This window comes from Lissotriton vulgaris, chromosome 9, assembly GCF_964263255.1.
Source record: "Lissotriton vulgaris chromosome 9, aLisVul1.2, whole genome shotgun sequence".
Taxonomy (NCBI): Eukaryota; Metazoa; Chordata; class Amphibia; order Caudata; family Salamandridae; genus Lissotriton; species Lissotriton vulgaris.
In genome coordinates this window covers 824,074,334-824,096,853 of record NC_141697.1, presented here as the reverse complement: position 1 = coordinate 824,096,853, position 22,520 = coordinate 824,074,334, and the positions used below count along the sequence as shown (strand labels likewise).

Genomic DNA, 22,520 nt, shown 5'->3' with positions numbered 1-22,520 from the left:
GGTAGATCAATGATCGATGATTATGATGTTGCCTAAGTTTGGCCGCAAGGGGTTCAATAGCTATTGCAAACAGTACTGGGGATAGTGGGCATCCCTGACGAGTACCCCTATGTATTTCAAAGGGGGCTGATCGAGATCCATTTAGTAGGACTGAAGCGTGCGGTTTAGTATATAATAGTCTGATCCAATCTAGGAAGCTAAAGGGAGTTCCCATCCGTTCCATTAGCGACAGGAGGTAGTCCCATTCCAGGGAATCGAACGCCTTAGTGGCATCCAAGAAAACCGCTGCAGCCTCGCATCCGGGGTCAATATCCTGAAGTACAGCCTGCAAGGTGCGGAGGTTGTGGGAGGTCGCGCGGTTAGGGACAAATCCCGCTTGGTCTGGAAGTACCAACCGGTCCATCAGGAGATTCAGGCGTGTCGCTAGGACCTTCGCTAGTATTTTAACGTCCGTATTTAATAAAGAAAGGGGTCTGTAGGAGTCGCAAAATTCTGGTTGTTTGCCCGGTTTAAGAAGGGATGTTATCAGGGCTTCACGCATACTAGTTGGCAAGATGCCTTCCTCGAGAGCGGAGTAGTACACCTGTTTAAGTATAGGGGCAAGCAAATGAATGTAGGTTTTATAGAAGTCTATTGGTAGGCCGTCTGACCCTGGAGCTTTGCCAGATTTCATGGACATGATAGCATCCTTTATTTTGTCCAGTTCTAATTCATGGTGTAAGAACCGCTGTTGTGTGGGGCCCATCCAAGCTATCGCAGTGTCCTCAAGGTATGTGTGCAGGTCTAGTGGTGATTGTCTTTGGGAGGTGTAAAGTGTTGTGTAATGGTCCGTAAGTACACGGAGCTGTCCAGGGAGGTCTCTCTGTGGTACCTTTTGTTCGTCGAGCAGAGCAGTGACATAATTGTGGTGTCTGGGGGGCCTAACAGCCGACGCCAGCGCCCTCCCAGGCCTATCTCCCTCTCCGTATTTGCGCGCTATGTAGGGTTTCCCCAGGAATTTACATTCTCTATCTGCAGCCTCGGTGTATTCGTTAATTTTTTCTCGTATCTGAGCCTGCCTTTTGCGTTCCTGCGCCCCGTGAGAGATATTCTGTTCAAGAGCTCGTATTTCAGTTTCTAGCTTACGTAGCTCGCCTCGAAGGGATTTGAGGACTCCCCCTCCCTTGGAAATGCACCATCCCCTCACGGTGACCTTAAAGGCTTCCCATACAGTAGTGAAGCTTGAGACAGAGTCAGTGTTACGGTCAAAGAAGTCTTGTATGTCTTGCTCAAGGTCCGCCTTAAAGGCCGAGTCTGTGAGGTGTGCAGGGTTGAGGCGCCAGTTCAAGTAAGGAGAGACGTCAAGGGGGACGCGCATGGAAAGCAGGACAGGTGAGTGGTCAGAGAATGTGCGGGCGAGGTGCAGAGTTTTAACCACCCAGGGAGTGAGGCCTGCGGTCAGAAAAAAATAATCAATGCGTGCCCAGGTGGAGTGTACTGCCGAGAAGTGTGTGCCTTGCCGTAGGGAGGGGTGTGAGTGTCTCCAAGCATCTGTCAAGTGATGGTCCTCCACGATGTCCAATAAAGTGCGTTGAGTATGAGTATAATGTATTGACTGTGGGTGCGATCTGTCCATTGCAGGTTTCACAGCAGTATTGAAGTCTCCTCCCAGTATGACGTGGGCTATACCTAGAGTTTGAATCTTGCTCCACATTGTAAGAAGTGCGGATGGGTCATCTGTGTTGGGGCCGTAGTAACATGCAAAGAGAACCATGTGAGAGTGTAGCTTCCCCCATACCATACAGTATCTGCCACCTGAGTCAGTGTCTGAGCCCGCTGGGGTAAATCCCATACCTTTCTTTATCAGGATTGTAACACCCCTAGCGTAGTTTGAGTAAGATGAGAAAACCCTGCACGATGCCCACCTTGAAGCGAACAAAGGGGGCCCATTCGGCACTAAATGCGTTTCTTGCAGCATAGCTATTGATACACCATGTCTGTCTAGGTATCCCAGTATTTGTCGTTTTTTTCTAGGATTATTGAGGCCACGTACATTCCACGACACCAGCTGAAATTGGAGCGCTGGCGGCGCATCTGTTACATCACCCATCCCCACAGTGAAAGCGAATTATAGCATGTATTCGTAGCATTCAAGTTCAGACAGAAATCAGTGAGCTTTCTAACTTGATCAATTTCCAGTACTTTCCCACATTCCCCCCTTGTCCTGGGAATATCTGCAATAGTTAACCCAACAGAATTAAAACAGACTATTTGTCCTCCATTGCCGGCAACCCCAACTGGCCGGAATACAATTAGACCATCAACCCAGTATTGACTGAACATTACAGTGGTATGTGGCGTATCAAGGGTTGTAGATTTGAAGCTTAGCATAGACCCTCCCACACCGGCAACCCCAACTGGCCGGGCCATTAGTCCCCACCCCCCCTCCCTGAACCCAAAGAGAACCAAAGTCAAAACAGTCATTACAGTTGCTCTCGCCCCAGAAGGGGAAGAGGCGTTTAGGGGATCGCCCATTAGGGACGGAATCTAGGGGCGCCAGACCTGCCCTCCACCTCCTTACTTGCACCCACTTGCAACCAGGTCAGAGCCCAGTCGGCCTACGTGGGACGGAGGTGGGTGATCAAGCACTCAGTTATGTCTTAGATCGATGAGAGAAGAAATCAGAATTGGTACCTCACCGGGATCAGCAGCTTCTAGCCCAGACAGGTGCAGTGTCCGACATATCTACGAACAGGAAAGCAGTGACATGTATTAATCTTGGTGGGACATCGGAGAGTGCGACCCTGAGCGCCTTCTCTCCCTCTCATCCCTTGTCCATTCCTTACTGTGCTGCTTAATAAAGTCCTCCACCTGCTGCGGATTATGAAAGAAGTGTGGTGTTCCTTGGTATGTTATTTTTAACTTTGCTGGGTAAAGCATAGCATATGGGATCTCATGGGTCTGGAGTTTCTTTTTTACCCCCGCAAATTTGCGCCTGGCGTCTTGGACTGAGGGGGTGAAGTCGGGAAAAAAAGATAGTGTCGCGTTCCCATAGGTCACAGTTCCAATTTCCCGTGCCCGACGCAATACCGCATCTCTGTCCCTGTAGTTTAGGAAGCGAGCGATGATGGGTCGCGGCTGGGCTCCAGGAGGTGGCCGCGCAGCGAGAGATCTGTGGGCCCTTTCCACAATGAGGTGTGAGGAGAAGGCTTCTTTCCCAAATAGTTCCACAACAAGTTTCTCTATGAATATCTCCATTCTCCCCGTGTTGGTGGACTCTGCAAGGCCCAGGACTCGGACGTTATTGCGGCGGGACCTCGCTTCTAAATCTTCATTCTTGTCCGCAATGATCTTGAGCAGTCTGTCCATTTGCGAGACTTGCTTGTTGGTCGAGGTGGCCCCGTCTTCCAGTTCAGAGATTCTGTCCTCTGTCTCTTTTATGCGGGTGTCATGATGTTCCAATTTGGCCACAACACTGTCCATGCGAGTGTTTATGGCGTCGATTTTGGTATCTATTGATGACAGGCTTTGCTTCATGCTGAGCAGCAGGGATTTCCAGTCCTCATCCTGGGGGGCCGAGGCGGTAGGGCCACCCTCTGTCTCCGGCGTTGTTTTGGAAGACTTTTTGGATTCAAAGGGTATTTTGGACTGTTTAGCATCGTTGCGGCCCATTTCTCGCCGGGGCGTCCGGGAAGTAGTAGAGGAGGAGGACGCCAGGACGGTGGCCGGTGTGGATAAGGCGACTGCCGACGTGGGCAGAGACGCTAGCGTGGAGTAATAGCGGTTCAGTATCACAGGTAAGTAAGGAGCGGGGCTCGCACCCACCGAGCATCCAAGGCGATGTGGCAGGTAAGGACGTCAGCAGTCGGTCTGCAGCTGTCTCCAGCAAGGGGTTGGTAGGCCACCGGGCCTTTGAGTAATGGCGGTCTGCTCGGGCGTTGACCATGCGAGGGAGGGTGCAGTGCAGGCGCGTAGAGGGATTAGCGGGGGGGTCAGCAATCTCTTCAGGAGGAGTGACCCCAGTAGGTTCTCCGGGGCCGGATAGATGCAGCAGTCAGGGCGAGTGTAGAAGGGCCAGCCTCACTGTAGTTTTATACAGGCCTTGCTGTGCCTTCTAGGAGGATGTCCCGCAGATAAGTGTAAAAGTCGGCAGATCCGGTGAACAACGCACAGCAGGAGCTCACTCTCCAGCTCACACCAGGCAGGCCACAGCAGTAGGCCCACGCACATGCAGGAGATTGGTTCCCAGTGGGGGAAACAGTGCAGGGTGTCGCAATAGCTTGGGGGCAATGCAGCAGCCGGGGAGATCCCACCCGGCAGTCCAGTCCAGGGGGGGGGGGGGGGGGTAACTCAGCGGGACAGTCGCTAGCGTCACGGTTCTCGTGCCCGCCGTCCCCCGTTCAGCCAAGCCGCCGGGTACGCGCAGACTGCAGTGCCTCGGGGTCGCGTGATGCGCTGCCCCGTCGGGTGAAGGAGATCAGGCACGCGCTGCAGCTAGGCGGGCACGGGAGGCCTCTGGACGGTTCCGCATGGGGTGGATCCGTGGGTATTGTGCCAGGTGAGAAGCCAGCCGGCCCCAAGCAAATGTTTTACTCTCCCTGCCCGCGGTCGGGCCCTCCGCAACGATACTCCTCAGGAGCGTGAACGCGGGACTAACAGCAGCAGCGGGACGGGTCAGCAGATTGCAGGCAGCGCTCACCTCTATGGCCGACGCTCAGGGGTCTCGTGGTGCTGGTCTCGCCGGCTGGGCGCGAGCCGTAGATCAGGGGTAGGCGCCACTCGGGGTTGTAGTGTAGATCTTAAAGCCCCGGCCTTTCCCGGTGGGCGGCCTCGGCATCAAGCAGGCCCCGTTGCTCCTCCACTGCCCGCTCCGGTAAACCCAGCGATTTGCTAGGCTATTAGGGGGGCATTCGGCACAAGCTTGGTACCGCTGTGCTCAGGACAGCTCGATGGCCCCAGTGATGTGGATGGTGGGCAGATTACGTCGATCAGGATACTGTAGGATAGGAGAGAGTGCTCGATCTGGCGAGAGCCTCACTCCAGTGCGGCCATCTTGGTTTGGCGCCACCTAGCGCCCCCCCTCACTACACACTACTCTGCACTTACTACTCACTACTATGCACTCACTACTCACCACTCGCTACTCACTACTCTGCACTCACAACTCTGCACTCACTACTCACTACTCTGCACTCACTACTCTGCACTCACTACTCTGCACTCACTACTCACTACTCAGCACTCACTACTCACTACACACTACTCTGCACTCACTACTCACTCCTCTGCACTCACTACTCACTACTCTGTACTCACTACTCTGCACTCACTACTCAATACTCTGTACTCACTACTCTGCACTCACTACACACTACTCTGCACTCACTACTCTGGACTCACTACTCACTACACACTACTCTGCACTCACTACTCACTACTCTGCACTCACTACTCACTACTCTGCACTCACTACTCACCACTCACTACTCTGCACTCACTACTCTGCACTCACTACTCTGCACTCACTACTCACTACTCACTACTCTGCACTCACTATTCACTACTCTGCACTCACTACTCACCACTCACTACTCACTACTCTGCACTCACTACTCTAAACTCACTACTCACTACTCTGCACTCACTACTCACTACTCTGCACTCACTACTCACTACTCTGTACTCACTACTCTGCACTCACTACTTACTACTCTGCACTCACTACTCTGGACTCACTACTCACTACTCTGCACTCACTACTCACTACTCTGCACTTACTACTCACTACTCTGCACTCACTACTCACTACTCTGCACTCACTACTCTGCACTCACTACTCACTACTCACTACTCTGCACTCACTACTCACTACTCACTACTCTGCATTCACTACTCACTACTCTGCACTCACTACTCTGCACTCACTACTCACTACTCTGCACTCACTACTCACTACTCTGTACTCACTACTCTGCACTCACTACTTACTACACACTACTCTGCACTCACTACTTACTACACACTACTCTGCACTCACTACTCTGGACTCACTACTCACTACACACTACTCTGCACTCACTACTCACTACTCTGCACTCACTACTCACTACTCTGCACTCACTACTCTGCACTCACTACTCACTACTCACTACTCTGCACTCACTACTCACTACTCACTACTCTGCATTCACTACTCACTACTCTGCACTCACTACTCTGCACTCACTACTCACTACTCTGCACTCACTACTCTGCACTCACTACTCACTACTCTCTACTCTCTACTCACTACTCTGCACTCACTACTCACTACTCACTACTCTGCACTCACTACTCACTACTCACTACTCTGCACTCACTACTCACTACTCTGCACTCACTACTCACTACTCTGCACTCACTACTCTGCACTCACTACTCACTACTCTGCACTCACTACTCACTACTCTGCACTCACTACTCACTACTCTGCACTCACTACTCACCACTCACTACTCTGCACTCACTACTCTGCACTCACTACTCACTACTCTGCACTCACTACTCTGCACTCACTACTCACTACTCTGCACTCACTATTCACTACTCTGCACTCACTACTCACCACTCACTACTCACTACTCTGCACTCACTACTCTAAACTCACTACTCACTACTCTGCACTCACTACTCTCTACTCTGCACTCACTACTCACTACTCTGTACTCACTACTCTGCACTAACTACTTACTACACACTACTCTGCACTCACTACTCTGGACTCACTACTCACTACACACTACTCTGCACTCAATACTCACTACTCTGCACTCACTACTCACTACTCTGCACTCACTACTCTGCACTCACTTCTCACTACTCACTACTCTGCACTCACTACTCACTACTCACTACTCTGCATTCACTACTCACTACTCTGCACTCACTACTCTGCACTCACTACTCACTACTGTGCACTCACTACTCACTACTCTGTACTCACTACTCTGCACTCACTATTTACTACATACTACTCTGCACTCACTACTTACTACACACTACTCTGCACTCACTACTCTGGACTCACTACTCACTACACACTACTCTGCACTCACTACTCACTACTCTGCACTCACTACTCACTACTCTGCACTCACTACTCTGCACTCACTACTCACTACTCACTACTCTGCACTCACTACTCACTACTCACTACTCTGCATTCACTACTCACTACTCTGCACTCACTACTCTGCACTCACTACTCACTACTCTGCACTCACTACTCTGCACTCTCTACTCACTACTCTGCACTCACTACTCACTACTCACTACTCTGCACTCACTACTCACTACTAACTACTCTGCACTCACTACTCACTACTCTGCACTCACTACTCACTACTCTGCACTCACTACTCTGCACTCACTACTCACTACTCTGCACTCACTACTCTGCACTCACTACTCACTACTATGCACTCACTACTCTGCACTCACTACTCACTACTCTGCACTCACTACTCTGCACTCACTACTCACTACTCTGCACTCACTACTCTGCACTCACTACTCACTACTCTGCACTCACTACTCTGCACTCACTACTCTGCACTCACTACTCACTACTCTGCACTCACTACTCTGCACTCACTACTCTGCACTCACTACTCACTACTCTGCACTCACTACTCACTACTCTGCACTCACTACTCTGCACTCACTACTCTGCACTCACTACTCACTACTCTGCACTCACTACTCTGCACTCACTACTCTGCACTCACTACTCTGCACTCACTACTCACTACTCTGCACTCACTACTCACTACTCTGCATTTACTACTCTGCACTCACTACTCTGCACTCACTACTCACTACTCTGCACTCACTACTCTGCACTCACTACTCACTACTCTGCACTCACTACTCTGCACTCACTACTCTGCACTCACTGCCCTGCACTCACTACTCTGCACTCACTACTCTGCACTCACTACTCACTACTCTGCACTCACTACTCTGCACTCACTACTCTGCACTCACTACTCACTACTCTGCACTCACTACTCTGCACTCACTACTCTGCACTCACTACTCTGCACTCACTACTCACCACTCACTACTCTGCACTCACTACTCACTACTCTGCACTCACCACTCACTACTCTGCACTCACTACTCACTACTCTGCACTCACTACTCACTACTCTGCACTCACTACTCACTACTCACTACTCTGCACTCACTACTCACTACTCTGCACTCACTACTCACTACTCTGCACTCACTACTCACTACTCTGCACTCACTACTCACTACTCTGCACTCACTACTCACTACTCACTACTCTGCACTCACTACTCACTACTCTGCACTCACTACTCTGCACTCACTACTCACTACTCTGCACTCACTACTCTGCACTCACTACTCACTACTCTGCATTCACTACTCACCACTCACTACTCTGCACTCACTACTCACCACTCACTACTCTGCACTCACTACTCACTACTCTGCACTCACTACTCTGCACTCACTACTCACTACTCTGCACTCACTACTCTGCACTCACTACTCTGCACTCACTACTCTGCACTCACTACTCACCACTCACTACTCTGCACTCACTACTCACTACTCTGCACTCACTACTCACTACTCTGCACTCACTACTCACTACTCTGCACTCACTACTCTGCACTCACTACTCACTACTCTGCACTCACTACTCTGCACTCACTACTCACTACTCTGCACTCACTACTCTGCACTCACTACTCTGCACTCACTACTCACTACTCTGCACTCACTGCTCTGCACTCACTACTCTGCACTCACTACTCTGCACTCACTACTCTGCCCTCACTACTCTGCACTCACTACTTTGCGCTCACTACTCTGCACTCACTACTCTGCACTCACTACTTACTACTCTGCACTCACTACTCACTACTCTGCACTCACTACTCACCACTCACTACTCTGCACTCACTACTCACCACTCACTACTCTGCACTCACTACTCACCACTCACTACTCTGCACTCACTACTCTGCACTCACTACTCTGCACTCACTACTCACTACTCTGCACTCACTACTCACTACTCACTACTCTGCACTCACTACTCTGCACTCACTACTCTGCACTCACTACTCACTACTCTGCACTCACTACTCTGCACTCTGTATTCACTACTCACACTCTGCACTCACTACTCACACTCTGCACTCACTACTCTGCACTCACTACTCTGCACTCACTACTCTGCACTCACTACTCTGCACTCAACTCTGCACGCAGATTCACACTCTGCACACTCACTCTGCACTCACTACTTCACACTCTGCACTCACACTCTGCTCACTCACTCTGCACTCACTACTTCACACTCTGCACTCACACTCTGCTCACTCACTCTGCACTCACTACTTCACACTCTGCACTCTGCTCACTCTGAACTGTGCGCACTCTGCACTCACACTATAATAATCCTTATGCAGAATTCCTCTAAAGTATAAGCAGCTTGGGTTTTTCCTATAGGCGCCAAAGAGTCAATGATAGGAAAAGAGGGCGGAGAGTGCTAACCCCCATCTCCCCACCCACAGACAACCAAAAATTATCTTCTGCGTTGCTTTGTTCTAATAATATGAATAAGGAATTTAAAGTATATGTATGGGCGAGTGGAAGGTGATCTATCGTATTCAATATATTTTAACACAATTGGTGTTCATGGTTACCTTTACAAACGTGAGATGAAGATGATGCTCACTTTTTAGTTATATAAGGATATTTTGTCGAGTACATTCAAGTTCAACCCACTGGCTGTAAGCAACAAGCTGAGGATCAACAGGCGCGAAACAGCGTGGCGGGCGTGCACGAGACGCAGCGTGGGCGTGCACATCAGCTGAAGATCCCCGGAGAAGACACCGAGTCTGCCTGCTGCCATGACTGACCCACTGCGAGGGAAAGAGCCCGGTGAGTGGGGGTCGAGGGGGGGGCGGCAGAGAGGGAGTGGGCAGAGAGGGAGGGTGTGTGTGTGTGTGTGTGTGTGAGTGTGTGTGTGTGTGTGTGTGTGTGTGCGTGCGCGTGATTGAGAGGCGAGAGGCTGCCTTGCTGTGCACAGTTGGAGCAAGAGATGTGCACGGCTGGGAGGGGCGGGGCTGGGCTTGCGCGTTCACGAAGGGCAATCGGCGCTCGTCCCCCGGTCTACGTCCCTTCAGGCCCATCTCGGCAACAATAGGTCTCGAAGCCCGAGACCTAAAAAGGGTCATCAACTGTATATAATATCACTTCGTCCTGATGATGGTCTTGTGAATGATCAAGATAAGACCGAAACGTCGACTTGCTTAGTCCAATTCTGCATAGTTTGTTTTATATCAACTTTTGATTTTCTCCTGATTGATAGTGGAAATCAATCCAATACTGTGTTCCAGCAGTCTGGACTTTATTTTTGGATATGTTATAGGAAAAGCAACCGACACCTTAAATATCCAAAGTATATCTATGTATGTACCCTGTCCTATGTTAATGTTCATTTTTTGTACAGAAATATTCTTTGTCTTGAATTTAAAATAATAACTTTTCAGACAAACAAATAATCCTGGTTTCATGTTTTATTACTCATTTACTGTATCTATGATGTTAGTGTGGTAACATCTTGTGCTTCTTATTTAAAGAACGTTTCATTTTAAATTCAACTGAACAGCTGCTGATTCAATTCAGGTTTTGGTACTTTGATTGCCCCTAAACAAGTCCTAACTAGTGCTGAAATTGCATATAAACTAAACCCCTTGCTGGCCATTTTATATTACATTATTCACAAGGTGGCTTTAAGCCACATTAAGCGGCTTAACGCTGCCTTGTGAATAAGACGAAGCCTCTATCTCCACCACAACGTTGAGAAAAGTGACGTTGTGGTGGTGCTAGGGGCTTGTAAATATGCCCCTGAGTTTCCCCACAGGTGTACAGCTGTGTTTGTTACCATGCAAACAGCACCTTGTATGATTGTTACAGTCATAGTCCCAGTGCAACGTGACTCAAAACTGTACTCAACAACCAGCATCCTCTGAGCCAACACAACATACAGTAAAGAAGATGCTTTCTTGATATACACCTTCAACTCTTCTAGAAGCCAGCAGAACTTAATCTGAAGCTTTACTCTGCAACAGTGACCCTATAGGGCTACCGTTCAGCTTGTACCCTGGGGCAGCTGAACTTTCTCACGAAACTACAAACAGCAAAATATAAACTGATATCAACGCTAAATTAGAAGCAGACAATGCTCAGATAATTCACCGCTGCCCCCAACTCTGCCCCAGTGCATTGCATAAAATATAACAAGAAGTCCCAGAGTAGCTCAATAACACAACTTCTTAAAGTAACTTCTATGTTTACTTAATATAATTAAAGTATTATTTTGCTGATAAATGTGTGTGACACTTGTGCTGCCTTAACTGGATGTTCTATCCCCATTGCAACCTCTGAGAGTTAGCTTTGATTGTGTTACGCCTTTACCCCCTAAAAATCAAAGCCTAAAAGGAGGCTCTGGCATTACAGTAAACTTGCAGTATTCTCTGGTTTTTGCTTTTCCTGGGACAGAATCAATATTCTTCACATTCAACTTCTGCAGGTCCCAAATAAATAAATAGCTTGATGAAGTCAATTCAACAGTTTTTCACCATGTCTCACACAATTTCCATTTGGGCCATCTCTGGTCATTCACTAAACTCATTCGCCACTGAAAATGACAACTCTAAATTGATGTATAATGGGGAGCAGGCACAGGTTCTGGAATGTACCCGCCTGGGCATCTCATCTCCTGAATAATTTCACTTTGAAAGATAAGTTTATCGAAGGAACATTTGATTAAAAATACGATGATGGTTATATCTTTTTTAATGTTACATTAACAAATACCCAAATTACAAATGCGAAAGTACCATGGTCACACGCCTTTTACACCCAAATACCCCGACTTAAAGCAAGGTGAAAATTCTGCTAAAATTGAGGAAAACGTGAGAATTAGCATGAAAGCACACTGATACATGCTATCCTCAAAAATTCGTATTGTGGAATAATCAGACGCGCTTCCTTCCACCCGTTAGAGTTAACGATGCCCAAAGTTTCAGTAATTTGAAGGGAAAGAGGAATTTGAATGGACACATTTGAAGGTAATTTGGTGCCATGTAGCCACATGATATATCAGTGTTCTAGCGTCTATTCCAAAATATAAATTTTGCTATATTTCACCACAAGTATCCAAATATACTGTAATATATACTTGAAAGCCAAAAAACTCAAACCTCAAAAGTAAGCTGGAAAGGTGCAACTCCAAGGTTTTCATGAAGACAGACAATTTCTTCCTGGGTCGCAAGTGTTCTAATTGACACATTTGGCAGCATTGTCTTAATTGCTACAAAAAGGGGAAATTTAGACAGACAAATAAGTTGATGTGATTTGATAACTGTATCCATCTTATTCCACACTTAACTGAAAACTGCTAAATCTAAAGTGAACGTAGTATCATCTCATTGATTTTGATCATCAGGTGCAACTTGTGTATGACACTTTGGTTTGCAAATAAAAATAGTTCTTTTCCATAGCTTTTATTTCTATAATGTCCTTTCAGAAATCATATTCACAGTAATAATAAGCATTAGTTTTAGAATATGTACCTGTAGAGAAGCTTTGGAATCAAATTAAAAGCCACAAACTTTCTTTTTTTTAAACTCTTTTTATTGAAAATGAAACACAAACAAGGCAATAGCACTGTACAATAGGATATCAGTCCAAGTGAGAAGGAGGAATACAAATATCATACAATAAGGTGCTCAAGTCATATTAGGGGATGGGAGCAGGGGAGAGATGAATACAAAGTCAATTATTTCTCTTACACTATGAGGAATGGCAGGTCAGGGGGAAAGTTGAACTTCAGGGACCTTCATAAGAGGAGGAGTGCAAATTTCTCCACAGTAAGTATTCCAGTGACCCCCTACCTTACCCCATTTCCTGGGTCTCCCCAGTGCTACATAGACCGTTTTCTCCCTGAACATGCACCAGTCCATGTTTTCCATCCAAGCCTCAGCCGTGGGAGATCTAGGAGAACCCCACAGCTGCGCTATATCCTTTTTTGCTACCATATTTCCTAGGGTTGCCCACTGCGTCTGTGCGACATTATAGTCATTTGGTTCCCAGACATTCAGGAGACAACGTCTGGCCTCGGGCAACAGAACAACACCAGTAGCCTCCCTCATCTTATTGTGTATCCCAATCCAAAAAGCAGCAACTGCAGGACATTCCCAAATTATATGTAGAAATGTCCCAAGCAGCCCACAACCATGTTTACAGAGACCATCATCTGAATAACCCATTTTAATCAAGCGTGGGCCAGTCACATAGACTCTATGCAGGATCTTCAGTTGCACAAACCGGAAACGGGCCGGAATCGTGACCTCCTTGGGAGAAGAGATAGCGGATTGCCAATCCTCATCGTCTAATTCAAGACCATCTCAGGTCCATACATCCCTGAGGGACACCAGCAGGTCAGTCCTACTATTAATCAGCTTTTTATAAATCAAAGAGATAGTACTATCTGGCACATGACCATCCAATATTCTATCCTCAAGTGGAGAAGACTCCGGAATATCTGCACTCTCAGGAAAAACCGAAGTCAAGGCATGATGGACCTGAGCATATCGAAAATATTCCCTGTCACTCAGGTTGTACTCGGCCTTCAATTCCTCAAAAGTCTTAAACTTGCCTTTCACCCAGAGGTTACCGACAGTACTAATACTGATCATATCCCATTTTTCAAATCCTTTAGTTTTCCACAGGTTACCCAGCTTCTCGGAAGCAAAAAGCGGGGTCGCACGGGTCAGTCGATCCCTCCATCCCATCGCATTGTTAGCACAGTGCCAAGCCCGAACAGCGATCTTTGTGGGCCCGGAAAGTTTCCCTCTACCCAAACTAGAATAAAGCGCTCTATAGTAATCGCCCCCCGGCAACTGCCACCTGTCCATGGCAAACGCTGGGTTCAATCCGGGGCCATACATACCATGATTAATGGCCCCCAACTGAGACGCCCAATAATACCGCTTGATATCAGGGAGAGCGATGCCACCGTCATACCATGGAATTGTCAACTTGGCGAGGGCGATACGCGAACGCCCATCCCAGACCAACTTTTTCTGAAGACCCTCGATGGTACGAAAATAACTCGCAGGAATTACATCAAAGGTGTTTTGAAGAGCATACAAAAATCTCGGTAGCGACATCATCTTAAAGAGCGCAGCACGGCCGAGCGGCGAGAGCGGTAGCTTACGCCAGCGCACCTCGTCCAACTTCAGCCGGGTTAGCGGTGGGAGCAAATTCTGTTCATATCGGGCAGCCGGGTTTAACGATACATAGACCCCGAGATACTTAAAACCTGTCTGTGTGACCTGGATGGGACAATCACGCGGCAGAAGAGGGACATCTCCCGATAGGACGTATAAGTAAGACTTAGTCCAGTTAATGACCAGACCTGAGTTCTTCCCAAAGGAGGTGAGGACATCAAACAAAACGATTAATGACTTCCGGGGCGAAGTCAGGTACAACAATATATCGTCCGCATAAAGCAAAATACGATCCTCGAGGTCAGGGGCCCACCGGATACCCTTCATCGACGGTTCCCATCTAATCCATGCAGCAAGGGGCTCAAGAGCAAGAGCAAAAAAGAGCGGAGAAAATTGACAACCCTGTCTCGTGCCACTTCCAAGAACGAAGGGCTCTGAAACCCGACCATTCACCACCACTTGCGCCAACGGTTCCTCATACAGGAGCCTGACCCAGCCTATGAAGCCAGGACCAAAACCAAACTTGGCAAGTACAGCCCACAAGTACGGCCACTCCACCGTATCAAAAGCCATCGTGGCATCCAAGGAGTGGCATCCAAGGAGGCCAAGATGGCCGGCTCAAACAATTACGAAGTCCTCACGAGAACACCATGTAAACATCACAAATTCAGGGCCGTATTCCGATGTGGAATGAAACCGGACTGGTCTGGATGAATCAAGTCGCCAATTACCTTTATTACTCGATTAGCCAATAGCTTAGCAAGGATCTTGGGTTCCGCATTAAGGAGTGATATAGGCCTATAGGAGGCACAGCGGTCCCTTGGTTTCCCTTCCTTATGAATCACCACGATGGTTGCAAGACGCTGATCACTGGGAAGGGAGCCACCATCTCGCGATTCCAGGAACATGTCACGAAGATATGGCACGATTTTATCGGGGCGCAGTTTATAAAGTTCAATGGGGAGACCATTAGGTCCCATCGCCTTACCCGAACGAATAGAGCGAATAGCAAGAGCTACCTCGTCTCCAGTTATTGTGGCATCTAGCAACTCTCTATCAGAATCAGATAAACTGGGCAATGCAATGTCGCGCAACAATAAATGGGAGTCTTCTTCCGGCCTTTCAGATACGGGCGAATACACTTCTTGGAAATGTTCTGCAAAACTCTGGACAATCTCCTCGGGTTCAGTCACACGCTGACCATTTACTTTCTCTATCACAGGAACCAAACGACTGGCCCTCTCTTTTTTATCTAACCATGCTATCAGCTTGCCAGCTTTATCCCCGACATCGTACAATCGACCCTGCTGCTCCCTGCCGATAACTTTTGCGGCGTCCGTAACCAGCGCCCTATAGTCAATTTGCTTAAGACGCATAACATGTATCTTCTCACGGGTGACTCCCGATTCCAAATCACGCTCCAGTTTGGAGATCTCTGTCTCGAGCCTAACCACCTCTTCGCGGCTACTCTTCTTCGATCCAGCAATCAATGATAGCGCCTGACCTCAGATGACCGTCTTAAAATACTGGTCAAGAGATTTGACCAACTCCGAGCGGGTCTTAGGGTTACGGAGATACCACGGATTAATCGGGGCTACCCGTCCCTCTGACCCGATATTCACGTCTATCCGAATCCACAATGGAGAGTGGTCAGATATTCCCCGCGCCAGATGTCGTACTTCAGTTATGGAGGGGGCATGTGCAGCTGGTATTTAAAGGTAATCAATCCTGGAAAGGCTACCATGTGCACCCGAGTAGAAAGTGTATTGATTCTGAGCTGGGTGTAACAATCTCCAACAGTCCACCAACCCCAATGTGTCAATAAAACCACTAAGCCAGTTCTGTGACCCAGTAAGGTCTCTGGGCGGGTGCCGATCCTCCCTGCCAGAGACGACCGAGTTGAAATCTCCGCCCATGACCAGAATTCCCTCGGGTGTCCCAACACCAATCGCCCCAGGTCAGCAAAAGTTGTCCCCCCCAGGTCAGCAAAAGTTGTCCCCGCCCCCTATCATCCAGGTCTGTTGCATCTATTTCTAGGGGGAGTGATTTCCTAACTAGGATACCCACTCTTTGGGATCCAGAGGTGAACCCCGCATGGGCAACCATGTGATATCCCCTCCGGTTCATGGCACAAGTGTTACCGATCAAATGCCTTTCTTGTAACAATACCACATCAGGAGACAGTCTTTTCAACAATTGTAACACAACCCCTCGTTTTATCTTATCCCCAACCCATTCACATTCCAGCTCAGTAGTCTCAATCCCCTACCCCCCCATCCCAAAAGTGAGAACAGATCCACCTCCCCTCGGAAATCAACAACCAAATCAAATGATAAAACAATACGTTGCCTTGCATTGAACCAAAACACACCCACTGAAACATCCCCCCACCCTCAAACCAGAAACCCGTTACAACTCCTACCACCCTGCACCCCTGCGTGAAACTAAATAACCACCCCAACTTGCAGTGTGCCTGTCGCCCTTCTATCAAACGAGTCTACAAAAAGAAACCCCCTAGGAGGAAGAGAGTCAACCCATCGCCCCGCCACTCCCAGGCATGACATTAAATTCTACAGCCAAAGTCATGGAACCATTGCAGAGTTCTCAGTAAAGTTCAGGGGCCAGATACCATGTTCCTATTCCTGCTCCATCGGACCGCCTTCCGCTCCTCCAGAATGTTCCTCCCGGCCACGTTGGTGCGACAAAGTGTCAAGCCATTCTCCGGACGATCAAAAAAATATGTACGTTCCTTGAATTCTACACGCAGTCTAGCTGGGAATAACATTGCGTATTTTAGTTCCATGTCTCTCAATCGTCGTTTGATGCCCAGAAATCCAAGTCTCTGTTTTTGGACTGCCTGTGTAAAATCCAGGTAGAAACTTATGGTGGTATTTTCATATTTTGTGGGTCCATTCAGCCGTGAGGCCTGCAGGATAGCGTCTCTATCCCGGAAATTGAAGATTCTGGCGATGAGAGGTCTCGGCGGGGCACCCACCTTCGGTTTACCGCCTGGCACTCCGTGAGCTTGTTCAACTGCGAAGAACTTGCTCAGACCCTTGGGAGCGAGGTGTTTAGTAATAAGATTTTCCACAAACAGATCAGCTGCTGGATCTTCTGATTTTTCCGGGACTCCTATAATGCGTACGTTGTTACGCAGGGCCCAATCTTCAAAGTCCTCCAACCGGCGCGCAAAAAGATCATTTGAAGTCCGCAGATTGCGGACCTCCGTCTGCAAGTTGGATACATCGCCCGTTAGGCTGGAAGTTTTCAGATCTAAAGATTTGACCTTTTCATTCGTTTTTGATAAATCCGTGCGGATCAAATTCACATCGATCGAAACTGTGTCCAGCTTGTGGGCGAGAGTTTCAAATTGCTGGCCGATGGACGCCTTCATACCATCAAGGGCACCCTTGACGTCTTGCAAAGTCAATTCCGCCGATGAAGATGAGTGCTCCTTAGTACCATCCAGTGATCTGCTCAGTCCACCAGGGGATCCTTTAGAGTGGGCATACCGATCCATATTGTTTGCTTGGGTATAGGTACCCTGCCAAGTGGCCTTGGATTTTTGCTTGTCGCCATCAGGTTTGGTCACCATTGCAGACAAGAAGGCTTTCCACAGCAAAGTTCCTCGAGAGAAATGGCTGCGATCAAAGTATCCGCAGCAACCAGAGGACTTTGTCTGTCCGGGCCCAGTATCCGATGTCAGGATATCGCCTTATGATTGTTAAGTCATCAATAGGCGTCTGTTGGTAGCAGGCTTCAATTTCAGAGAGGGTCCGACTGGAGCCACGAAAAAACGCTCGGGCACCATGCCAACTCGAGCTCCGGGCATCTCCGAGGGGCAGGCCACAATATTCAAATTGCTGTTATTCCGGTTTCTGAAGTCCGTTTCAAATTTGGACAACGGTGTCCGTCTCAGTCTTGGCTCGTCTTCAATAGCCCGTCAATTTAATCAGGATAATTTTCAGGATAGATGCGGGAGGTTGCGAGGGTCTCGGGAGCCCTGTGCTCACGCGGCCATCTTGGTTGTGCACAAAGCTCCTCCTCCCGCCACAAACTTTAATCGTTTTACTAGCCCCCAAAAACAAGCTCCCTGGCACTGCCGACTCTGGTGAATTCTCAAGAAAATGAATGCTCCTGGTTCATGGGTGGTGTCAAATCTGGGGCATGAAGGCTTTCAAGGCAGTTTTCAGAGCAGAACCATGTCCCATATAGAAACACGTCCAGGATACCCTCGTAACCAGCAGCTGGCAACGGAAAATCCTAAAGCTATATGGAGAGACATCTGGCTTGGCTGTAAACTGAGATAGAGTTGCCCTAGTACCGGTAGGGAGCCATTCAAATTGTGCAACCAGTGTGACTAATCCTCCCATGATGAGTTTCAAATACCTAGGCATCTATAGAACCACATCCTCTCAAGGAAGCTGGAACCTAAACATACAACCACTGCTCACCAAAATTGGTTAGGGCATGTGATGCTGCTGTTCTTCCTTGTCCCTTCGGATACTAGGCAGGAATGCACACATTCAAAATAAAATCCTAAGCAAGCGGCTGCACACTCTTCAAGACTACACTGCTCCATTCAAACGAGACTTTTTAAAAAGCTAAAACCGAATGCAGAAGAATTTCTGTGTGTAGGGATACCGCCCAGAACTCCCTTCCACAAGTGATGTGGTCCATCGGCTAGACAGCCGATTTTAGCACTGGAAACCAGGGTTCGAGCTTCGGGGGTAGCGTCCACATCCTGTCATTCTCGGCAAATGACTTCATCTCCACGTGCCTGAATGTGTAATGTAAATACAGTGCTCATGTAAAGCGCTCCAATACCTTCGGGTCGAGTTCCCCTGTATAAATATGCAAAAAAATAAATCTTAGACGGACAGAAAACACTCACTTGTAACTATATTATTGGGAAGCCCACATATTCATCATCAATGGCTAATAATGGATTTAATACTGACTGAGGAATCAACAAAAGTAATTCTGCAAAATTACACATGGAAATTATACATTTGAGCGTTGTAAAGACTATAGGCCAGATGTACGACCATTGAATTTAGCGCCTCGCAATTTGCGACAAATTGTGAGTCGCAAATTGCGAGGCGCTAAATCCAATGTACAACAGTGTCAGAGACGTAATGGGGTCGTAAAATGAGGAGCTCACCAATATTTATGAGCCACTCGCCATTTGCGACCCCATTGGGAATGGCCAGCCTCACAGGGATCGTGGCCTGCTGGGGTCAGCAGACCACCATGTCTGTGACTGCTTTTCAAAAAAGTAGTTTTTGTTTTTTAAAGCAGCCAGTTTTCCTTAAAAAAACGGGATGCATTCAAAAAATGAAACGTTTTTGTTTAACAAAAAAATTTCCCTGCATTCACAAAGGGGACCCCTTCCCGTTTGGGAGTGCTTTACCAACCTTCTGAGAAGGGTGGTAAACTGCAACTGTTTTGCAACCACAATTGCAGTCGCAAAAGAGTCATACATACCTGGAGGACACGCTATTAGGAAGGGACACCCTTGAAGCCCCGTTCCTAATATCGACTCGCTATTCTTATTTTGTGAGTAATTTGCAACTCGCAAAATAGGAATAGTACATGGCCAACTAGTTTTTTGCGGTCGCAAATGGGTCTAAAACCCCTCTGCGACCGAAAAAAACGGTTGTACATCTGGCCCATCATTTTAAAGATCTACTAACTATAAACTACATTTTCATGAGTACTCATGTAATTTGTCAGAAATACATCTTAAAGGACCCTTGTGCATACAGAACTGCATTAAAAAAATAATAATTTGAAATGCAGATTTATATAGCACAAACTTGGCCTGCAGGTATTTGAGAGCTTATACATGAGCACCGGTTACGTTACAAAAGAACACAGTCAGGCACCGGGAGATTAATTGATTTGCCCAGAATCACAGGATGTGGACGCGACCCCAAGGCTCGAACATTGGTTTCCTGCACCAAAGTAGGTAGTCTAGCCATCAGACCACATCCTCTCCCGAATGAGTCTCCAGTTTTACGTGATCTGGTGGGAATTGTAATGATGATGTAATGATGGATGTCAGGGGGAAACAACAAGTTGACTGAAATGCTTTTGGAAAGATTAACGGATACATGAGCGTCCAGACGGAAGCGGAGCCGCACGCATCACTCCAGGATACCCACCTGAAGTTCTACACGTGAGGCAAAGAGGGTATGGACAGTGTTAAGAACAATAATAAAAGCCACAAGGCACTGAGAAGTATTACATTTGTTTTAAAATGTAATTCCTCTGCTTCTTCTTTTTCCATAGTGAATATTCACCAACTCGGCGAGAGCCCGATTTAAGCGGTTATCAATGGGTGTTTTGGTGAAAGGATTCAAAAGTGTTTGTATATATTCTTTAGTGAGTTGAGCCCAATTTTTGCTTTTGTGTTTACAGTACACCAAGGTCTATACTGAGGGGAACTGGTAGGCGTACAGCGTTGTGAAAAGTAAGTTCTAAATTGATGTATTTTCAAAGCAATCATCCCATTAATGCCTGTAAATTTGTCCTTTTTTTTAGGCATACCTAATTTGTTCTAAATTAAAAATGTATCAGGTCTGATGAAGATCTTGCAGATCATTTGCCCCACAAAGATCGAAACGCGTTGGCCTGGCTCAAGGAATGCTTAGATAACTTATTATTAAGAGGCTGACCCATTTTATGATTCTTAAGAACTATTTTACACTAAATAAGAATGCTAATTTCTCCTCTTGGAGAATATGCTAGGGAACAGGAAATATGTAAAACATTTTGAAAAATGCTGTCTAAATGTGACAGGATTTGTGGATACACAATAATATTTTTGTTGTTTAGTGGCTTTTTTAAACATTTGGAAAAACGCTGTTCAAATGTGATATGTCTTTTTGCATGCACACAATATTGTTTAGGGTTTTTTGTGATTCTGTTGAAGGTCAAAGTACCTGTAGGGGCAACTATATGAATGTTCATAAAACAATCTGTTGAATTTCATTTTTGCTGCAGAATGTTGATTTGTACCTTTAAAATCTTAAAATGACCTCCTGAAGTAACTGGATTTTGACAAGGTAAAAAAGTCCATGGTAGAAATCGAGTTACTGGTTGACAAGGTAGAACTGCTGGTCCAGCAATACCCACAATCCCAGTCGGGGTATAGCACAAGTAAACCCTAAGTCATTGTGTGCTCAATCAATCAATCATATCATTGTAAAGCGCACTACTCACCCGTGGGAATCTCAAGGCGCTGGGGTGGGGAATGTTGCTGATGCTCGAAAATCCAGGTCTTGAGGAGTTTCCTGAAGGTCAGCAGGTCTTGGGTCTGCCATAGGTGGATGGGGAGGGTGTTCCAGGTCTTGGCGGCGAGGTGGGAAAACGATCTGCCGCCGGAGGTCGCTCGTAGAAAGCGGGGGACTGTGTCGAGGGTGAGGTCGGCGGAGCGGAGCTGGCAGGTGGGGGTGTAGAAGCTGGGTCGTCTGTTGAGGTATGTTGGTCCAGTGTTGTGGAGTGCCTTGTGTGCATGGGTGAGGAGCTTGAAGGTTATCCTCTTGTTGACCGGAAGCCAGTGCAGGTCTCTCAAGTGAGGTGTGATGTGGCTGTGGCGAGGGATGTCGCGGATCAAGCGTGCAGAGGCGTTCTGGATGTGTTGGAGCCATCTCAGGAGTTTGGCTGAGGCTCCTGCGTAGAGGGCGTTTCCGTAGTCCAACCTTCAGCTGAGGAGAGTCTGGGTGACCGTTCTTCTCGTTTCAGTGGAGATCCACTTGTAGATCCTGCGGAGCATGTGGAGGGTGTTCAAGCAGGAGGAGGAGACGGCGTTGACCTGTTTAGTCATGGAGAGGGTGGAGTCAAGGATGACCCCTAGGTTGCGTGCGTGGTCAGTGGGTGTTGGAGCGGTTTCCAGTGCGGTCGGCCACCAGGAGTCGTCCCAGGCCGAAGGGGTGGATCAGGGGATGAGGACCTCCGCTTGTCCGAGTTCAGCTTCAGTCGGCTGTTCCTCCTCCATTCAGCGACGGCCTTCAATCCTTTGTGAAGGTTGGTTTTGGCGGTGTGACATCGAGCTGTCAGGCTTAACTTGAAGGTAATGTGTAAAGTATTTGTGCAGCACATCGAACAGTAAATCAGTGAAAACACCACATACATAAATTCCACACCAGGGGAGAAAAACAGAGCCTAATTTAATAAATAAAACAAGAGCAGAATGGCAAAAATCCAATAAGAAGA

At 47.7% G+C, this 22,520-nt stretch overlaps 1 protein-coding gene across 1 annotated transcript in view; it reads right to left on the bottom strand.

Moving 5' to 3' along the window:
• TOP6BL (TOP6B like initiator of meiotic double strand breaks) overlaps nt 1-22,520 on the bottom strand; it is a 2,408,555-nt gene that overhangs the window by 1,737,087 nt on the left and 648,948 nt on the right. Inside the window, exon 5 of the mRNA XM_086939520.1 lies at nt 12,270-12,379. Coding sequence (XP_086795646.1) covers nt 12,270-12,379 — 110 coding nt within the window. The remainder of the gene's footprint in view (nt 1-12,269; nt 12,380-22,520) is intronic.